The sequence below is a fragment of the Odontomachus brunneus genome, unplaced genomic scaffold (assembly GCF_010583005.1).
Source record: "Odontomachus brunneus isolate Ranch 3 - 2012 unplaced genomic scaffold, Obru_v1 Obru_scaffold_094, whole genome shotgun sequence".
Classification (NCBI taxonomy): Eukaryota; Metazoa; Arthropoda; class Insecta; order Hymenoptera; family Formicidae; genus Odontomachus; species Odontomachus brunneus.
Window position 1 is genome coordinate 31,940 of NW_022639544.1, and position 21,440 is coordinate 53,379.

Consider the following 21,440-nt stretch of genomic DNA (forward strand, 5'->3'; position numbering starts at 1 on the left):
TATATATATATATATATATATATATATATATATATATATATATGAGAAAACGTATTATATAATAAAAATATGTTTTCATCCGTATTATCTGCGTGCTCACGATAAAGAATCCGCTTGTATATTCATATACCTGTATACTGGCGAGGCTGGTAAATTGATGCGACGACGTGATGAGAGTGCATGCTTCAACGTCGATCAGAGCTAAAAGCAAGTATCTCCAGCCACGGGCCTTTATGACGGAAATTAGGCCATTTCCCACACCTCTGCAGGACATCCACGTCGTGTAGACTAAGCACATCATCATGTAGTGCGGAAGATTTTGACCTGTCTCGCAAAAACAACGACGACTAATTAGCCACCTCGATACGACTCCACTGCACACCAACTAATAATAATATTATATCAATGTACTGTTTCTTTTTCTTAATACTTTTTTGCGTATTATATATATATATATGTTTAATTCTAGTTTTTTTCTCTTTGTTTTATACTTTTTTTGTATATTATGTTGTTTTTTCTATATTTTTTTTCCTGTGTATCAAAAAAACATTTTCTCGTATTTAATTAAATAAATAAATAAAAAATATAATTTTTCACTTAGTGTGACATAACTGTTATATATAATATATGCTATATAGTGTATTGCTCTTATATTTGAATTAAGTAAGAAATTATAACATTGATGTAATGTTACTTTTAATTAGTATTTATTGGTGAACAAAGATTGATATTATTGTAATTTTAACGAAATTAAATTTCAACCAAATTAAAAGTCTCTCCTATATAGATTACCCGTTGGAAGCGAAAGTTTGAAGGCGGTATTCATGTGATGATTTACGAGTGTCATGAAGCACAGCACCAATGAAAGGAACTGGCCCATTATTATCGCCCTCCATACTGCCCTGTTTTATAACACATCAACAAACAATCGTTATAATTTTGTTTATATTTTGTTATATATTTTAAAAATATATAAGTGCTTTTAATTAAATTTAAATATATTTTAGAAGCTGTAAATTTTATTACAGGTCAATACGTAAATAGTCTTCAATATTTCAAAATTTATTTGCAAAAGTATGATGTCGCAAAAAAATTGATTTCACTTTCTCTAGTCAATTTTTTAGCTAAAATTCGGTTTTTAGTTCTCAATAAAATATCTCATTATCACTGTTAGACTACTTTGATAAAAGATATCAAACAATATCAGCCAAGTAAAGGCCAGATTACATTCTCGAGCTGACCAGGCGACCCGGTGTTTATCGGCTTAACTTAATAATAATAGAGAACAGTGAAGGACTTTCCAAATAATCAGATAACTTCTTGATCATTAAAGTAAAACGTTAACTGACAAAAACTGAAGCATACGTATATCAAGCACGAAAAGGGTGTTGTGCAAATCTCACACAAGCAAGGGGGATGCGAAACTACACTAACACTAGTGTCTGAATTTCTGGGGTAGAGTGTTACGATTGTTTCAACTCGTCGTCGATCGTTATCGTGTAATCTAACATCCTGCAGTTTTCAATCGAGTCCCACGTTTGCACCACAATTACACCTCACCGTATAAATCGCAAGAAGAATGCACAACCGAAGAAAGCTAAACACTCGCTACTTTCATCCCCGGGTCGTCCACCCCCTCCCGCCCTCCGACCCCACTGACTCGGCACAGGGCGGAAAACACACGGTGGCTCCTGTGGGCGCTTAGGGTTGCTGCCTCCGCGGTTACTCACGTACCATCGAGCCAAATCGGATATGTAATTTTCGATTTTGTCGCAGACCCCGTTCCTGGCCTGCATCGCTGAGTTTTGAGCGCCGTGACGATCGCCCGCTGATCCTCCCATGCCATGGTGCATTTTCACCCTGAAGGCTCCTCGCCGGCGAGCGGCACGGCCGAGGCGCTTGCGCGACCTCCTTCCGCCTTTGGCGCGGAGGGACACGCCGTTTTACTCTTGTTGTTCCACTCCCCGATTTCCCTCGGGTTGGGTGTGCGTTGGGTTGCGAGACAGCAAGTAGATTTTACTATGCGGGCGCGTAAACGTCGACGTCGACGCAACGCGACGCGGCGTCATGACGTCGCACGGGACCGCCGAAAGGAGCAATCGATCGCATCGATCGGTGCAAAAGTGCGAGGGAAATATCATGCATAATATTTAGGTAAATCGAAAAATAAAGTAATTTCTGCTAAGATTCATATGTGTCTGCGGTTCTGTTTAATTTACATAAATCACATGCAATTATGATTCGCATAAATGAGAGATCGAGGAGAAAAGGTGAGACAATCACGTAAAGAAGTATGTCTTTATTATCAGGTAGTCCTGTCGTAGAGTTTTTATTTACAATATATTGACATTTTCTCGGATATATATACTGTGAGCTCAGTCATAAATAATGTCCAAAAAGTTCGCATTTTCTCGTAGCGGTAGAGATTTGCACATTATATAAACTTTAAGTATCTTCAACTTACTCTTATACTATATCATATATCTCAAACGTTAACGCCGCGACGCAGCGCAAAAATTATGCACAAATACGATCACCCGACGTATGAAAAGAAGGCAATTGTAACGCTATGAATATGTAAATTTGTGCAGTCGGTTCCGCCGTTTCATCGATTCAACAATGTACCGTCGGCCGAAGGAAGCTTCTCGGGTGTTTTCGTCTACCTTCGATCGATCGACGCCAGTCTAGCGGATTTAAGGAGAAAACCCCTTAAATCTCGGTGGTACCCTTTCAGAGCAATCCTTACAAAGTTGGAAAAATATGTTCAATTTCACTAAATTTCGGCCGCGCGCTTGCGCACGCGCTCGACTTTTGAATCAGGCGCGAATTCCTCCGTGTCTGAACACTTTCACTATACGCAGTACCTAATTAATGCACTAAGACTCACACGCCAGAGACTCGGTCTATTTAATTAGTCGGAATAACGATAAACTGTCAAATGGAAAACGGAGACACAAGTTTACGAGGTGAGATTTCTCTTCGTCGTATTACGTGAGGTAAAATGTAGAGTTCTTTTTAAAATTTGATTCTGAACGGACTTCACCGACTTCGCACTCCTGTCCGATGAGCAAAAATTGACGCTAAGAATTATCGAAGACGCTGCTCGAGGAGGCAAGTCCCCTTCGTCAAGTAAAATCGCTTGGTCTAACAATTGGTCGCCTTAATTAGAGAATTAGGATCAATTTCTTTATTTCTTCTTGCCCTCCTCTTCTACCGTCTCGTTCTGCTTGCGGAAGCAATCGCCCACCGGGAAAAAGTCCCAACATCTCTGTTGATACATATTCCACACGTAGGTCTCCTGACCGGTATACTCGGTGTCCGGCTTGTTAATCAGGTGCATAAGGAAGAACCTGTTAACCGACATTATCAATTTTATAACTACATGTAGCTTACATAAATGGCAATTTTTCCCCTGAAAATTCGAACGCTTACGTTCAACAATTCAAATTAGTATTTTCAAAAATAATTTTGTGAAAATATCTTACGATTATCTTTCACTAACAAAACGTTACTTCAAAATTAAAATTATTAAATTAGAAACGTTTGTCAATATTTACATGTAATTCGCTAGATTATGCTCCTGCTGGACGTGAGTATCGAACCCGTGCGGCACCGCGTCGAAATATTCTTTTCCTAAGCCACATATGAAGCAGTTACTCTCCATATTCGTCTTCACGTTGTCGAGCTGATCTCGAAGCTCTCCGAACGCGTCGATGATCAAACCTGTGAATCGAATGCGTGTGTTATGTGGTGACTTTCTTACGGCTATAAATTCGAGACGCAATCTAATGTTTAATGTGCTCACCTTGAATTATAGCTAATAGAATGACGATCACGAAGAAGAAAAACGTGATGTCGAACATTATACGATAAACCTCGTAATCGTCGCCATCGGGTTCACCGATCTCGTCACCTATGCCACCGCCGGCCCTCACGCCTTTGTACAGATGGAAAACGAAGCACTGCCGACAAATGAAAAGAAATATTATCGACACTTTGGAATTAGGAATATTTCTTTGACATAAAATTAATATAGATAAAAAGATAATTATGTTGCAATTAATACTTCTTCCTTCAACTCCCAAGAATGACATTATCGTTCTATTTTTATGATCTGAATATGTAAAAGTAATCCAGCATATATGAGAACGTTCTGCATACCGTTAACATATGATGACATTTTTTATCCGTTTCGTCATCTTCCTCCTGTATGTAGAACTTTCTGAAGAAGTTGAAGGCTATTACTGTGTAGATGTATACCACGATCGTCAGCAGCATCACCGTCAAGACCAGCTGCTTCCCGTTATGCGTTACCGACTGTAAAATTGTTCTGAGAGTTTTGAAACCGACTGCAACGTCCAATAAGTGAGCAGCGAAGAAGAAATTGTTATAGTTGCCAAGGATTGAGAACGTGAAGTACCACAAACTGTATAAAAATGCCTAAAAACGATCGAAACACTTTTATGTGTGTGTACAAATGTTTAATATAAATTATTTATAGTATATATGCCCATACGTATATGCGCCAATCTTGTTGAAATTATTGAAGAGAACCTACGTTATCTGTGATGGTGACACCGGCCTTCCAAATCTGATATCTCCAGTCGATAGTTACAATGCTGCGGAGAAAATATTCTTCGACTTAAAGAGTCTCCAAAAAAGCACAAAATACTACGAAATATTCACTTACAAATGAATCAAGCCGGATCCTTCTTCCTCCTGTTGACTGAAGGAAGTCTTCTCCATTCCGAGCAGGTTGCTGATGTAATCGAAATCATACGTCTCGCTGTACTTTTGTCGGACTTTCTTTTTGACAAACTTATCCCAGTAATTCACGGGGAAAGTTTTGGCCGATATCACCATTTTGTCCCAATGGGCTTTGATGTCGTCTTCCTCTGGCGTTTCAGCTATGTATAATCCGTCGAATTCTACTCGTCGCGCAATTTCCTTTTCTCGTTTGAAGATAGCCAGTGGTACCTAAATAAATAAATATATTCATAAATTATCACGATTATATCTACAATATTATCCAAATGTGTGTGTGTGTGCTCTTCATAAGTTGAAGCAGAACATCATTCGAGAAGATTCTTCAACATAAGATATTTCATCACACTTTTAAGAATAATAATTTATTTTTAAATATCGGATTGTGTTGTTAATAGTTGCATTCCATGTACCTTCAGATGATAATATGCAACCAACATAGCGAGCGAAACGATGGAATGAAGGGCAGCCAGTAACCTCATAACATGAGCCATGTAGTAATAATCCTCCGACACCTCCACGATTTCCGGCACATCTTCATCTTCCTCTTCCGAACCATTTTCACCGCTACCGCTGCCTATTTCCACCCCACTACCTTCTGAACCCGATGGACCCTCGCCCGACATTTCCGCCAGCAGATCAGCCATAGAAGATCCACTACCTTCGACGTCCGAATCATCACCCAAAGATGTGACCTAAATTAATAATTGACATATATGTTAAAATTCTTCAGCTTATTATACTTTCTTTTGACATACAAGTACATAAGTTCGTGAAATTTTAATTTTCCAAACTTTTTTTATCATTTAAATTTGAAAATAAGAAGCAAGGTATATAAATCATTGCAACGCTTTCACAAACCTTGTAGAAGAGCAGCATGAAATTGATGCAGAAAGCGAGAATCAGCGCAACGTATTTCAGATTATAGAAATTCCTGGCCAAGAAAGATACTACGCGATGACTGTACTCAGATAGATCGATACTCGATCCTGTCGAAGGTTCGACGATAGTTTCTTGCTTCGCCTCGGCCTCGACCGCTGCCATAGCCGCCTGTTGAGCCGCAGCTGCTTCGGCCGCGGCGGCAGCTTGAGCCCTGGCTTGTTCTCCACTGTAAAGACGTCACAAATAATAATGTATTACAAGAAAAATAATTATACAACAAAATAGTTAGGTCAATTCGTGATAATCATTTAAATGATGTTTAAAATATTATCGAGAACTTTTTTAATTAAAAAAGATAAAACAATGTTTGATTTTGATACAATTATAAGCGACAAATCAAACTGCGCATTTTACAACTTGCACCTCAAATTGTTACAAGTTCTATTCTAAGCAGAAATATTGTAATTTAAACATATGGTAATGTATATCTCAAGGTACGGAGCAATCGAAAAAGATAACATCAATTTTACTCTTTTCTTATCAATCGAGAAAATTTTGTCAATTATATTATAAACTCAGAATCTCAGTTTTTGTACAATATTTACGGTTCGCTACAATTTTTGTACGGAAAAATAAATAAATTATAAATATATTTGAACATTTCTACTTACTCCTATTCCTACGACATCATTCCATATGGATTTTACAACCTATTAATTATAAGATATAGAGCACATATTTACTAAATATTTACCCAAGCAAGTCGGCGAAAGTGACAGGTGCCTCGCTTTCTGCTCCTTCAGCTCGAGCTCCCTCTTCTCCGGTACCTTCGTCCGGGGTGCTTTCGCCCGTTTCTTCGATACTGGACTGTGGTGTAGAAGTAGTCGATTCGTGCGGCGCTAATTTTATTTGTCCTCCTTCCTCTTTTGTTATATCCATTCCGAAAGCTTGTACCTGTGTAAATACAGATATTTAAGATAATATATACTTTCTAAATGTGTGCATATGCATATTAATATAGAGTGTATTGAGAGAATCTTACCTGTAGATTTGATTCATCCGGTGTTGGTGGCAAAGCGGGTAAGTGTCTTGACGGTTTCTCCTCTTCCTCTTTGACAACAACAGGCTCGTCCAAATGTGGTCCTCTCATCAGCGTTAGCAAAAGTCTCATGAAATATTTGATAACAAGGCCGACACCAAAACCAGAATAATAGAATGCATAGAAGATCATCTTGAAGAAACCGATGAAGAGCTCGGGAATTGTCATTTGTTGCATCTCAGCAATCTTGTTTTTGATGTTAGTCGGCGAGAACATGTAGAAGAAGTAGTAAACGCCGTCCTTGAAGGCCTGTATACCTCGTCTGATCGGGTCCTTGTTCCTCTCTTCGTCGTCATCGGTCATGTAAGTATACGAGGATTCTCTAGCCTTGCCGATTCCGCCACTTTCTTCGACAGTCATCAACGCGCTCGCGTGTTGCATCTCAAAAATGGCGTCCTCGCAGAAGTTAATAAAGGTTTCGAGCTTTTCCTTCTCGCCGGCCTCGACCACTGTGTTGTAGAAGTAAGTTTTCTTCGACTCTTTGATCTGCGGCTTCTCCCACTGTTCAATATTCGATTCCTTGATTTCGAAGTACACGCGTTCGATCTTCTTGTTACCGCCGAGGATTTCGATTCTACCCAGAAACGGCTCGAAGTAATTGAGAACAGAACCGGCTGTTTCAAGGAACCTGGCTAATCTCGGCTCGTTAGGCATATGTTCGGAAAGATTGGTGAGTAGTACAGCCAGATTAAAACCGATCTCCTTCGCCGGTTCGTGGAAACGGTCCATGAAAGCAATGTAATCGATTTTACCATCGTGATTAGTCTCGCAGCAGGCCAGAAGAAATTCAATTTCCTCGCTGAAACGTTTTAAAAAATTAATATTTCAATATTACCTGGAAGCGAAAATAAAGAACAGTTTGATAAAAAATATTTGAAAAACTTACTCGGTGTAACTTTTCTGCTGTTCCATCTTCTCTTTGAAATCCTTAGGATATACCCAACCATCATTGTTAACATCGACTTCTAAGAAACTTGGCGATGATACGAGATCCTTTAACTTCAAGAACATGTCAAAGTACTTGAGAATCAATTCCACGTTGCTAGCCGACTCAACCAGAGTGTCCACCATCTGCTTTCCAATTGTCCCGTTCACAACGTTACCTAGAATCAGAAAACAATAATCAACCACACCTGTTATTATTTTCGCTAAACAGAATCTGTAGTAAACGCGCGTACCTTCAAGCATGGAGAGCATCATGGTGATCATATCTTTCTGCAAATTCAATAATTCCTTCAAAAGATCCACTTGACTCGAGTGCTTCGACAATTTGTCCTGCATGTGCGAGAATAAGAAAAGGAAACCGCCAACCGCGTCCCACAATCTCGAATGCGCCAGAGCCTGTTGATTCTGAGCGCATGGACCTTGGATAACTTCAGTAAGAGTGTTGAACACTTGACTGGCGACACCGATAGCCTTGAAGAAATTCGCTTTGCCTGCGGAGTCGATAAGCTCCTTGCTCGAGTAATGCCAGTAGAAGTCCATGATAGACTCTTGAAGTCGCAGCAGGTAATCCACAGTGCAAATGACCACGTTCACTGTTGTTGTGTTACCAGCCTGTGTCCTTAAGTAATTCTGCCAATCTGTCAAAAACGAGATAAAATCATACCTGTCACTTGGTCGAATTCGCTTTTTGATAATGACAAAATATTACTTACCAAGATTGTGACCTTCACAGGTAAGTTGGATGAAACGAAACAGAGCGCAAGTAAATTCAGCGTCGTGCATATTCTTCTCACCAGCTGCACCCTCAGAACCCACACCAAGACCTTCGGCCTTTGTGTTCCTCTCAAAAGCATCCAGATCTAACACGCTGCAAGAGTTCATCAGACCAGCAATAGACGTGAAGAAACCGACGTCTTTCTTCTCCTTCAAATGATTCAGCATTCCCCGCTGGATCTCGATATTGCCGCCGCGTAAAATCGAAATGCCGAGCTCCAGAGTCTTCATGACCATATCGCTAGGAACACCCTTGCAGGCCGATATGTGCAGGAGGACCATCTCTGCAACGCCCCGATTTGCCAGTCGAGCTTGGTGAAACAGAAGTTTCTGCTTTTCCATTTCTTGTTCCTATGTAAAAGGATAACATATTATAATAAAAGCAGAAGAATAGGAAAGCATAAATTTTACAAATATGTACAATGCAAAAATGTTTATAAATTAGACATATAATTTATAATTTTATTGCTAATTATCATTTATTGCTCTTTTTAAATTATTGCTATTAATTTAAAAGTGCAACTTTATTTTATAACGTATATAAATATAATATAATACAGCGTACTAGTATTATATATCTTACCATTAATTTATGCATGGGCCTCTTGAGAGTTACGTTAAAACAAAGAATAGGAAATTCAGTAATATTGTTAGTAATAGATCGAGCGAGGAAAACACAAGATTGCAACAGCCTACAATGTCTCGCTTGCTCATGAATAGTACATAGTATTGTACTTGACGTCAATGAAAAAAACAACGTACAATTCGACAAATTCGGGTGACGAGATGTGGAGAACACATATGATTGACACTTTGGACTGCGAGCATACATTAAGCGGATGGATTCTCGCACTAACTACTTATTCTTACCATAAGTAGCTTATGTGCCGGCTTCTAGGCGAATTAGTAAGTTAGAAAAAGATAGGGAATTTGTTAATAGATAAATTTTCTCTAGAGCTCTCTTGTTGAAGGATTTTCCTTATTATTTTATCAAATAAACAACCAAAGAAGATAAATAAATTCACGTTTCGTAAAAATGTCGCACGAAATTACATAATAAACTTTTCTTCAACAAAATGCACATAAAGTACACTTTTATCTATATAATTATCTACGTAGGAATTACTGTTAATCGCACATATATATATATATATATATATATATATATATATATTAATTTAATTATTATATTAACTATTACCCTTCGAATTTTTTTATTACTTGGAGATAAATGAACTTTATCAATCGGAGATACTTACATGAATCGAAGCTCCACCCTCTTCCTCGCCTCCTCCCTCTTCTTCACCCTCCTCTTCCTCTTCACCACAAGATTTGGAGATAATCTGTGCGTAACTCATATAAAGCTGGTCCTCCTGGAGAGCACCCGATCGTTCAGTCATTGCACCGCGACAGAAAGTTGTGACCAACTGTGTCAATGGGTCGGGCTTGCTTTCATCCTCGTCCTTGTCCATTTTCTTCAACTCGGCATCCTCGAACGATTGCTAAGTGCAAAGCAAATGTATATTTTTATTAATTTATTCAGCAAGTTATCAAAAGTATCAACAAAGAGCGCAATTACTGTTAGGTCCTCGATCATGACTTCTTGACCCACATTTTCGTCTTGTAACCACAGCTCGTAATATGTCCGCGCAAATATGTTTATCGCTCGGTGCCTGCAAGAATAGAGTCGCATAATCTTGTTGAAATCGCAAAATATTTTATACACAATGCAGATTAATTCGCGTTAGTGGTCGTACCTTCTCAACTTATATAGAGGCTCACTACGCAAACATGCAATCGCTGCTCTTTTTCTGGCAGCGCACAGCACACGTTTCCATCCATCTCGCGATGGTGGTGGCTTTGTCGCCTGTTAGCCGCGTGTACACAAACCACAAGCGCACTCGTTAAATCAGGTTGTTCAACAATTATTCTTGTTAATCATCGCAATTATCAAACCCCAAGAATTCATCGATTCTTATCGTCTAACTTTTTTCTCTCAAAAAGAAAACAGCAAAATATCTAATTAACTAATTCTACATAAATCAATCGCACATAAGGATAAATCAAATGATGCTACAAACAAAACCGATAACGCAACGATGTTATCTAAGGGGATTACTGAATAACCAAAGCAACAGTAACCGAATAACAAGGGTACCTGGGCAAGGAATGTAGGGAAGTTTGGCGAAAACAAGCGATTACCGCTCGTTTACGTTGAATCGACACCACTGATCGGTACTGACCCTTGCTCTGCTGTTGCGGATGATCTATCTACTCGAGAATATAAAAGCGTGAAATGAATATGAAATAAAGACGCAACAGTGATGATTCTTTGGAGACATACAATGATACTTTTTGCATAACATAAACGTGACGGAATAATAATTTCAAAGCAAATCAAAAAGAATGACGGAATCGTGGAAGCTGTCTTTCTAAATATTTCAAAGATTTAATAGGAAATCTCAAGATTACTAATAATAATGTTGCACGAATCTATAACTGACCATGTGTAAACCATACAACACTTTAGCCATGTCGGTGATCCTAGCGACTACATCCTCCAGCTGTTGAGCCTTGACAGGTTCCATCGCGTCCTTCTTCTGACCTAACTTAGAATATAGATAATGCTGCCAGGACATCTCGTCAGCAGGATCGATTTTGTCGGGCAACGTTAGCTGTGTCTTAGCAAATTCAGCGATCTCGTTTTCCGGCATCTTCTTCAAAAACCTGTCTTTGCAATGCTGCACTAATTCCTGTTCGCGACCAGCGAAAAGATTCAAGCCGACGGGCAGCAGTCGCTTCAAGCAAGCAACCATGAGGGATGCTTGCACTTCTTTATCCTTGTCTCTCTTCTTGTCACGGTGCTTCTTCTTTTTCTGTAAGCCGAAAAAACGTTTAAACATTTTTTTGATCCTTAAACATCTCAGTCTTTTTTAGAAAAATTAAAACTTGTTTATGTAATAAAAATGCATAATAATTAATAAGATAAGATTAAATTATTATTAAGTAACTTATATACATACCTTGCCTCCTCCAGAAGGCGCGGTGCCGTCAGACACTGCCGTGGATCTTCTGGTTGCAGTTGGCATAATGAGTACCATGTTGTCGATCTCGTTCGCGGATATAAAGTTCTGCTCTTCACGCAAGAAGTACTGCGACTTGGACCATATGTTAAATATAGCTGCCACATGATTATACAAATCCTCAGCTTCAGGAATATTGTTTCTCAGCCAATGATTTCTCTGTAGATCAACGTATTTTATCAACAACGGATAGAACGAGTAGATATCGCGGACTAGCAACTGCCAATCTTCTTGTATTTGCGCCTCAACTTGCGAAGTATCGTCGGCCGAGGACTTGATGAAACCTCGAAGGGATTCTTCCTTGTGGAACATGTTGTCTGTTCGCTTCCTCACTCGTTCCGCCAAAGGCAAGAACGGATCCTTCAATAGCTCCTCGGATGAGTTAATAATAATTTGCTGCGTGTAGGCAGCGATCCGCGTCATCCATGGTGCGTTCTCGTTGCCGATGTTCTTCTTAATCAATTTCAACACATTCTTCAACAATTGATTCATATGATCACTGGTAACCATGCTGACATAGGTACCTTCGGTCGGATTCACGTTGTCAGGTCCTTGTGCCCACCAGAAGGGCAGATATGAGCAGAGCAGCGGAAGAATCACGTCGACAACGTGAGGGGCGTCATTGTAGGTTTTCTCGGACTCAACGAACTGATCGACTTCGTTCAATATGGTCTCCAAGGTCGGCATACTCGACTCCATCTTTGTCATGATATCTTGAGCTTCCAAAGAATGATCTGCGATTCGATTGAGGAGAGAATATTGATTGTGCTTGTTCAAGTGTGGTTCTAGAAAGGCCACTGGGAAGCAGCTCGAGAAAGCTCCCAAACAAGAACCCAAGTTAGGTTTGTGTCGCTCAATTTCTGTCTTCAGATACTTCCGATCGTGAGTCAAACTAGCGTCCACTCCGAGAGTATATAGAGATGCCAACATTTTGTACGATGCTACTTGAATTTCATCAACTGTCAAACAGAAATAAAAATATAACATTGATTAAATCAGATACATGATCAATTTTTTTGCTTTCAACAAAAGTATTACGATATTTAAGTTTAATAAAATAAAATATTAATCATGGAAAGAAGAAAAAGTAATAGAAATAGAAATTAAAAAGAAATTCAAGACATATTTACATTGACAACGTAAAAATGTTCTGATTGATTAAATTAATTAATTACATGAATTATACCAAAAATGTTTTCAATGCATCGAGTATTCGATGTTACTCACGTAACAAGTCGCTGCCATACTCGCACGCAGCGAGATGATCGAACATCGCAGTAAGCACCGGTAGAACCACGCTATTGACGTACGACAACGACGTCGAAGTCTTCAAATGAGTGCCTCTGAGATGACTGTACTTCCCCTCTTGAAGATTCAAAATCGTATGTCCCAGATCGTCGGCGGTGTTGTTGAAGAAAGTCAACATAGACGTCCTGATAAACTCCGGGCAATTCTTCACGAGACTTTTAGCGTCAATGCCCTTCACAAGCACTTGTAGACAACGCACCGTTATCCTCACATCCGCGCCGAAGGCGGCGAGCCTCGATCGCAGTAAACTCGCCAGCTTGCAGAACAACGCAGCCACCATCTCTTTTTCCTTTAAGGACGCTGCGCCAACGTTGTTCGTGGCAGTGGCAACGGCGATGAAGTAATTTCTGTGCGTGCTAAAGTACTTCTCCATCAACGGCAACACCACTTTGCTGAAGAACTTGATGTCTCTAGTGGAGGTTTTGAAACTGTTCCTACGGCTAAACGTGTCGGAAGGCTTCAAGAGCTTCATGTTAATTGTCGCCTTGTCCAGATACGCTATTAGCTTCTCCAACAACGAATAAGCGAATCTTAACTCCACCGAAGCGACCGCACCGGCCACTTCGGTCTCGGTACCGCCGCGATTAGGCTTGTGAAGCTTGTAGCCTTGATACTGCAAGTATTTAAGGAACTCTTGCGATCGCTCGCGATCCTTCCGCTTTTCTTTGTCGGTCAGAAGATCGTAGGGTACCAGCTGAGGATGAATGCCACCTCCTGTATATAGTCGTAAAATATATTATAAATAAATATATATTAATATATATTATAATATTTATTTATTATAATATATATATAAATATATATTATCAGCAAATTATTCAATAAATAAAATGTTTAAATTTGAATAAGAATCGAGTAATAAAAGAATCTAAAGCAGGATGTGACTGCTGTAATTTTCATATAATTGTGAGTAGGCTATATTAAACGTTAGTTTATTGCCAACCACAAGTAATAAGTTCTTCCTTCTTTTTCTTAGCCCAAATATCATGAGCGTTATCTGCCAACCGCTCGGCCATGTTCTGCATTTCTCTGCTCAACGTCAGATTCGTCATGTCCACCGGGTGAGGATTGTAATTAAATGGATTTCCCGAGTCGCCCTGTACAATGAAAAATACATGTAGGTATGTGTTTTTCTCTCGCAAATATGCGATACATTTTCTAGACGATCTCTTACTTGACTCTTGGAAGATCTTCTCATGGAACTACGATTGGTCGACGGCACATCGACCTCCGCGTGTTCCACGCTCCAACCAATCGCCAATAAAGCCTTCAAGCTTTCTCTAACAGGTTCTTTGTACCGTTCTCGTTCATAATCGGTCAGCATATTGTATGGCTTTAATCGCGGATGGGTCTTGTTAGTATCCGACCATTGTTCACCGTAAGTCCAGCCGTTCTCCAACTTCCGGCTAGCCCAAGCATCGTGATAATGCTCCGAGAACTTTTGTACTATCTGATTAAGATCGTTGTTCAACACCACGCTGGAATGAAATTATGACAAAGCGTCAAATACGCGAATCATTACATTCTTCTAAGTTTTATAATTACCAATTCTAATTCGGTCAAATATTAACAATGCAAACGTCGTATAACTATAAAATTAAAAATTAACAGTTACTAACCTGGAGGTGTTGATTGGTTGTGGATTATAAGGCCCGTCGGGTGATTGAGTCGAGGCCGACTTGCTGCCATACCACTCGTCGTCATAATTCTTCGAGAGGGAGTAATCCGGCGGTAAAGCACAGCCGATAGCAGTCAGGCAAGGCAGCGCTTTTCCGAACAATTCGGGATCGTAGTCCATTTTAGACAAAGAGTCGAATATATTGCTAAAGAGAACCATCGTGAGGCGTTTCTCCTCGTCGCTCGATGCCCCGTACGAGCCTTGACCCGTGGAACCAGTGGAGCCGTAATATTTTGCGCAACGATCGTAATGCAACGTTAGCAACTGAAAACATAACGAAAGAAATTATAAATGATAAATAATAAATATAATAATAAAGTATATAACAGTTAAATTAATAACAATTACAAAAAAGAGCAATTAAAAATCATGGATAGAAATTTTCATGATAAGCCCTTATAGAAATATCATACTAAGAATCATTGATAATTACTTATTTTCAGTATTAAAAATACTGGATAATAAGTAATTATCAATGATTCTTAGTATGATATTTCTATAAAGGAGGAAAATAATGAATTTGTAAAAATATATCTTTTTGTCGCAATTATATTAATTATTAATATACAAAATAAAAGAATAAGGTAAAAACGTTTCACTGAATAATGAAACAGTCAACGTACCCTAAGAGCTACAGTGGTGTACTCTGACAATTTCGACACATCAACAGTCAATTTCCGTAGCAATTTCAGCAACATGCTCGGTTGCATCTGGCTGCAAAAAAAAATTAAAATTTAACTTCTAGAAAACAGGAAACTAGCGAATGTATACGGAAAACATATTGAGAAGAGAAAAGTGATCGTTTTTGTTCCGTACGGGCAAAGTACGGCAGGCGGCCGTGCCCCAGGCACCGCGGTATTCGCAGATATCCGCCTCTTAGCGCTGCTTCGCGCCGTAGTCACGTCGCGGCGACGGTTTCATCGGACCGTCACTCGCGGTTAATTCTCAACTCGGCGGTTATACAGGGTGTCCTAGAACCACCGGAATTGCTCTTAATGGTAGATTCCTTACAATATTTTAAGAAGAAAATTCTAATACAAAAATGTCGAGGCTATAATAGCTTTTAAACGAGAAGCGATTACATTTAACGAATGGCAGGGCTGAGATTTCGCGCGCTCAGATACGGAAAAATGACAAATGCAAAAAGTGCTCCTATTAATGGGGCGCTCTTTTTATGATATTATTGTCATATAAATTTGCAATATGTTTTCGCTTCTCTATGTACTGCATATTAATACATTTTTTCACAAATAAAAGATGTAAAAACTAAAGGCATATCAAAAAGAATTCAAGTAAAAATTTGCATATTTTAATTTGAGCTGTCAAAGTTATCGATTAACATTACCATAAAGGTGTCCACGCTACGCTGTGCGAGACAAATAAATTGTAATAGAATTAATAGCTGTTTATTTATATGTTTTATTTTAGAACATTGTTATTGTATTTTAGAACATTTTTGAATGTTCGAAATACAAATTGCAATGGTTTTAATAAAAATCAATTTAAACAATAATTATAATTCAAACGTATTTAATAAACCTTAATTTAACACACTTTAAAAAATTAACACTTTTAACATATTTAATGAACTTTAATAACAACAGTTTAACAGATTAAATAACAAATTAAAATATTTTTTATAATAAATGTTCAAAATGTCCCTCATCGCATTCAATACACAATTGTGCGCGTCGCAGTAGACTGCTTGTTGCGTTTCTAATCATGTTTGGTGTCGTTTGGTGGCGATTGCTTCAACAATTTTGTCTCGTAATTCCTCGTGAATATTAATTGGTTTCTTGTACACATATTCTTTAATATGCGATCATACTAAAAAACATGTATACATAAATAGCCAGTTAATAATCACGAGGAATTGTAAGGTAAAATTGTTGAAATAACACCAAACATAATTATAAACGCAACAAGCAGTCTATTGTGACCCGCACAATTATGTATTAAATGCGATAGTGGGCACTTTAAACATTTATTATAAAAAATATTTTAATTTGTTATTTAATCTGTTGAACTGTTTTGTTGTTATTAAAATTCGTTAAATATGTTAACAGTGTTAATTTTTTAAAGTGTGTTAAATTAAGATTTATTAAATATGTTTGAATTATAATTATTGTTTAAATTGATTTTTACTAACCATTGCAATTTGTATTTCGTTACGAACATTTAAAAATGTTTTAAAATACAAAATAAACAGCTATTAATTCTATTACAATTTATTTGTCTCGCACAGCGTAGCGTGGACACTTTTATAGTAATGTTAATCGATGACTTTGACAGCTCAAATTGAAATATGCAAATTTTTATTTGAATTCTTTTTGATATGCCTTTAGTTTTTACATCTTTTATTTGTGAAAAAATGTATTAATATGCAATACATAGAGAAGCGAAAACATATTGTAAACTTATATGACAATAATATCATAAAAAGAGCACCCCATTAATAGGAGCACTTTTTGCATTTGTCATTTTTCCGTACCTGAGCGCGTGAAATCTCAGCTCTGCCATTCGTTAAATGTAATCGCTTCCCGTTTAAAAGCTATTATAGCCTCGACATTTTTGTATTAGAATTTTCTTCTTAAAATATTGTAAGGAATCTACCATTAAGAGCAATTCCGGTGGTTTTAGGACATCCTGTATAAATCGGGGCGAGTGACTGTTCGAAGTTTTTTCAAAGTGTCTGTTTCGTAGCACATTACGCCGCCCTCTATACGGACGCTTGTTCGGCGAGGTTATTTTTGGTGTTTTTTTCACTATATTCTTTCAAAAGAAAAAACTTTATTATTTCAGCTTTTACATTTAGCCAAGAAGGCTTATCCACAACCTTGCTTTAATCTTTAAGCCGTAATAAATTGACCAACCACGGTCGATTATTTTAAAAATAATGAACTGTGGTTGGTCAATTTCTTACGGCTTAAAAATTAAAGCAAGTTTGTGGACAAGAGATTATTTGAACAAACTTCCTTCACATTCGTTTCATTTTACTCTTTCCTCTTTTCGTTTTCCTTACAAACTCTTCTTATCCTAAATATTTAACTTATCCTATATTCTCGGAGGTTTTGCTATTGCCTTCCGAGAGAAGTACTAGCATATGAAAATTTTCTACTGGGTATCGCGAACCCGGGACTTCTAGCATGCTAGACTACTGTGCTACGCTCGCACTCTCACTATTCTTTCATCATTGGGCGCATTCAGTAGAAAAAGCGCTCAGTGAGCAATCAACGATTATTGGTTCTTGCTATTAGATCCCTAAATCTAGACCAATTACATTGACAAATTACTCAACTGTTGTGCAACTGTTGAGTCTACTGAATGCAGCCATTGTTCCTTCACTTCCTCGATATTACCAACTGGTTGAGAAGAAAAATTCGCGAGATTACTCTGCAGCCTCCACCTTTGAGCTGCGTTCCAAAATTCCACTCGGTGGGTAGAGTGCATTTAATTGACCAATCATGATAAAGAAATCCTAGTTATCTTTTTTCTTATTGGTTAATTAAATGCTACTCTACCCGTCGAGTAGAGTTTTGGAACGCAACCTTGCGTGGACGTTTTCTTCAGTGATATTTCGAGCACCGCGGATATCGTTTGCAGTCCTGCGGAACTTCGTTTCGTCGCGCTTGCGACATTTATGGCTCCTGCACACAGGACGCGGTAATGCTTGCCGCGCGGCGAAAGTCCGCGCGACAACCAATCAAAATATTGTTTTTCCGTAAGAGCTAGAAGGTTATTACGGAAAGCAGCATATTGATTGGCTGTCGCACGAACTTGCGCCGCGCGGCAAGCATTACCGCGTTCTGTGCAGAAGCCATTAGGCCGGTATTCATAGTCCGATCTTATATTTAAGATCATCTTAAGTACTTAATCATAAGATCATCTTAAGATGTCATGAATCAATCACAGAGCTGTATTCGCATTTTAAGACTATTACTTAAGACGGTCTTGAAATAAGATTCGACTATGAATACTGGCCTTATGCGTCGTCTACAATGGCAGTAGGAGTAGTAGTAAGAAATAAGCAGTAAGTAAATAGACCAATCACAATCGATTATTTTTGAAACGTGAGAATGGAATTGGTAAATTTGCTTACTGATTATTTCTTACTACTCCTACTGCCATTGTAAACGACGCATAATGCGTAAAGTAGTAAGAAATAAGCAGTAAGTAAATAGACCAATCACAATCGATTATTTTTGAAACGTGAGAATGGAATTGGTAAATTTGCTTACTGATTATTTCTTACTACTCCTACTGCCATTGTAAACGACGCATAATGCGTAAAGTAGTAAGAAATAAGCAGTAAGTAAACAGACCAATCACAATCGATTATTTTTGAAACGTGAGAATGGAATTGGTAAATTTGCTTACTGATTATTTCTTACTACTCCTACTGCCATTGTAAACGACGCATAATGCGTAAAGTAGTAAGAAATAAGCAGTAAGTAAACAGACCAATCACAATCGATTATTTTTGAAACGTGAGAATGGAATTGGTAAATTTGCTTACTGATTATTTCTTACTACTCCTACTGCCATTGTAAACGACGCATAATGCGTAAAGTAGTAAGAAATAAGCAGTAAGTAAACAGACCAATCACAATCGATTATTTTTGAAACGTGAGAATGGAATTGGTAAATTTGCTTACTGATTATTTCTTACTACTCCTACTGCCATTGTAAACGACGCATAATGCGTAAAGTAGTAAGAAATAAGCAGTAAGTAAACAGACCAATCACAATCGATTATTTTTTAAACGTGAGAATGGAATTGGTCAATTTGCTTACTACTTATTTCTTACTACTACTCCTACTGCCATTGTAGACTACGCATAAAGGGACGTCTACATTGGAAGTAAATAGCAAGAAGTAGGAAGTAAGAGTAAGAAATTGACCAACCACAGTCGAATGTGAGAAGAATAATCAACTATGATTGATCAATTTCTTATTCTTACTTCCTACTTCTTACTGCTTACTTCTAATGTAGACGTCCCTTCAAGGGCATAGCAAAAAGTAGGAAGTAAGAGTAAGAAATTGACCAACCACAGTTGAATCTGAGAAGAATAATCAACTATGATTGGTCAATTTCTTATTCTTATTTCCTACTTCTTACTGTTTACTTCCAATGTAGACGTCCCTTTAGACTAGAGGCATACAGAAAAACTTAAGCAGTAAAACGTAAGCAGTAAGCAAATTGACCAATCACAGTCGCTGATTTTTCTTACGGTCCAAGAATCAACGACTGTGATTAGTCAATTTACTTACTGCTTACGTCTTACTGCTTAAGTTTTTCTGTGTGCCACGGCTCTTAAGGCCCTCACACATGAAATGACATAACTGCATGTGCATAGCATATGAACCAATGAGCATCGAGTATTGAGCATCAAGCATCAATATGGCGGCTAAATACTCAGTGCTTATTGGTCCATACAGTCTTATGCTATGCACATGCAGTTATGTCATTTCATGTATGAGGACCTTTAGGACCTTCACACACAAATTGACATAACAGTAACATAAAATGTACTGTAAGAATTGACCAATTACATTGAAAATCGTCGAACCGTAAGGTCGCCATTTTGATTAATACTCGATCGTAATTGGTCAATTCTTACGGTACGTCTTACGTTACTGTTATGTCAATTGTATGTGGAGGTCCTTAGGAACGTCGCACACGAATTGACATAACAGTAACGTAAGATGTACCGTAAGAATTGACCAATCACTTTGAGTATCGTTGAACCGTAAGGTCGCCATTTTTGTGAATACTTGATTGTAATTAGTCCATTTTTACGGTACATTTTACGTTACTGTTATGTCAATTCGTGTGCGACGTTCCTAAGGACCTCCACATACAATTGACATAACAGTAACGTAAGATGTACCGTAAGAATTGACCAATCACTTTGAGTATCGTTGAACCGTAAGGTCGCCATTTTTGTGAATACTTGATTGTAATTAGTCCATTTTTACGGTACATTTTACGTTACTGTTATGTCAATTCGTGTGCGACGTTCCTAAGGACCTCCACATACAATTGACATAACAGTAACGTAAGATGTACCGTAAGAATTGACCAATCACTTTGAGTATCGTTGAACCGTAAGGTCGCCATTTTTGTGAATACTTGATTGTAATTAGTCCATTTTTACGGTACATTTTACGTTACTGTTATGTCAATTCGTGTGCGGCGCCCCTTACCGCGCGAGCCACGTTTGCTTCTAAATCCACACGGAACTTAATAGTCTTCACACATAAATTGCCGTAACCATAACGTAAGACGTACCGTAAGAATTGACTAATTACTATTGAATATTCATCAAAATGGCGACTTTACGGTTTGACGATTTTCAATGTGATTGGTCAATTCTTACGGTACATCTTACGTTACGGCTATGGCAATTTGTGTGTGGAGGTCCTAATGGCTCCTGCACATAGGACGCGATAATGCTTGCCGCGCGGCGGAAGTTCGCGTGACAGCCAATCAATATACTGCTTTTCGTAATAACCTTCTAGCTCTTACGGAAAAACAACATATTGATTGGCTGTCGCGGACTTCCGCCGCGCGACAAGCATTACCGCGTTCTATGTGCAGGAGCCATAAGCCCATCGCACATAAAATGACAACTGCATATGCATAGCATAAGACCGTATGGACCAATGAACATCAAGTATTGAGCATCAAGCATCATTATGGCGACTTAATACTTGATGCTCATTAGGGCTATCGCACACAAATTGACATAACTGCATATGCATAGCATAAGACCGTATGTACCAATGAGCATCGAGTATTAAGTCGCCATATTGGTGTTCGATGCTTAATATTCGATGCTCATTGGTCCATACGATCTTATGCTATGCATATGCAGTTATGTCAATTTGTGTGCGATAGCCCTTA

General features: G+C 38.3%; 2 protein-coding genes across 17 annotated transcripts in view; both read right to left on the reverse strand.

The window, feature by feature from the left end:
- Positions 1–2,150, reverse strand: part of LOC116848400 (solute carrier family 35 member F2-like) — a 6,314-nt gene extending 4,164 nt beyond the window's left edge. For 2 of the 6 annotated variants that reach the window (XM_032824461.1, XM_032824460.1), the window contains exons 1-3: positions 1,735–2,150; positions 793–902; positions 131–324 (exon numbers count right to left, since the gene is read on the reverse strand). In XM_032824461.1, the coding sequence (XP_032680352.1) occupies positions 131–324; positions 793–902; positions 1,735–1,853 (423 nt within the window). In that variant the 5' untranslated portion in view covers positions 1,854–2,150. The other 4 variants (XM_032824462.1, XM_032824463.1, XM_032824464.1 and 1 more) reach the window with 4 other exon arrangements.
- Positions 2,151–2,284: 134 nt separating this feature from the next.
- The window catches only part of LOC116848398 (ryanodine receptor), a 56,266-nt gene continuing 37,110 nt past the window's right edge, over positions 2,285–21,440 (reverse strand). For 6 of the 11 annotated variants that reach the window (XM_032824455.1, XM_032824454.1, XM_032824452.1 and 3 more), the window contains 23 exons: positions 15,157–15,247; positions 14,475–14,797; positions 14,030–14,333; positions 13,799–13,952; positions 12,775–13,569; positions 11,488–12,506; positions 10,969–11,340; positions 10,623–10,735; positions 10,044–10,137; positions 9,724–9,966; positions 8,404–8,815; positions 7,924–8,328; positions 7,632–7,848; positions 6,689–7,544; positions 6,401–6,600; positions 5,626–5,872; positions 5,178–5,459; positions 4,691–4,977; positions 4,559–4,619; positions 4,162–4,440; positions 3,806–3,962; positions 3,558–3,723; positions 2,285–3,350 (listed from right to left, as the gene is read on the reverse strand). In XM_032824455.1, the coding sequence (XP_032680346.1) occupies positions 3,188–3,350; positions 3,558–3,723; positions 3,806–3,962; positions 4,162–4,440; positions 4,559–4,619; positions 4,691–4,977; positions 5,178–5,459; positions 5,626–5,872; positions 6,401–6,600; positions 6,689–7,544; positions 7,632–7,848; positions 7,924–8,328; positions 8,404–8,815; positions 9,724–9,966; positions 10,044–10,137; positions 10,623–10,735; positions 10,969–11,340; positions 11,488–12,506; positions 12,775–13,569; positions 13,799–13,952; positions 14,030–14,333; positions 14,475–14,797; positions 15,157–15,247 (7,240 nt within the window). In that variant the 3' untranslated portion in view covers positions 2,285–3,187. Of the gene's footprint in view, positions 3,351–3,557; positions 3,724–3,805; positions 3,963–4,161; positions 4,441–4,558; positions 4,620–4,690; positions 4,978–5,177; positions 5,460–5,625; positions 5,873–6,400; positions 6,601–6,688; positions 7,545–7,631; positions 7,849–7,923; positions 8,329–8,403; positions 8,816–9,047; positions 9,069–9,334; positions 9,359–9,723; positions 9,967–10,043; positions 10,138–10,622; positions 10,736–10,968; positions 11,341–11,487; positions 12,507–12,774; positions 13,570–13,798; positions 13,953–14,029; positions 14,334–14,474; positions 14,798–15,156; positions 15,248–21,440 lie in introns of all 11 variants that reach the window. The other 5 variants (XM_032824449.1, XM_032824447.1, XM_032824448.1 and 2 more) reach the window with 3 other exon arrangements.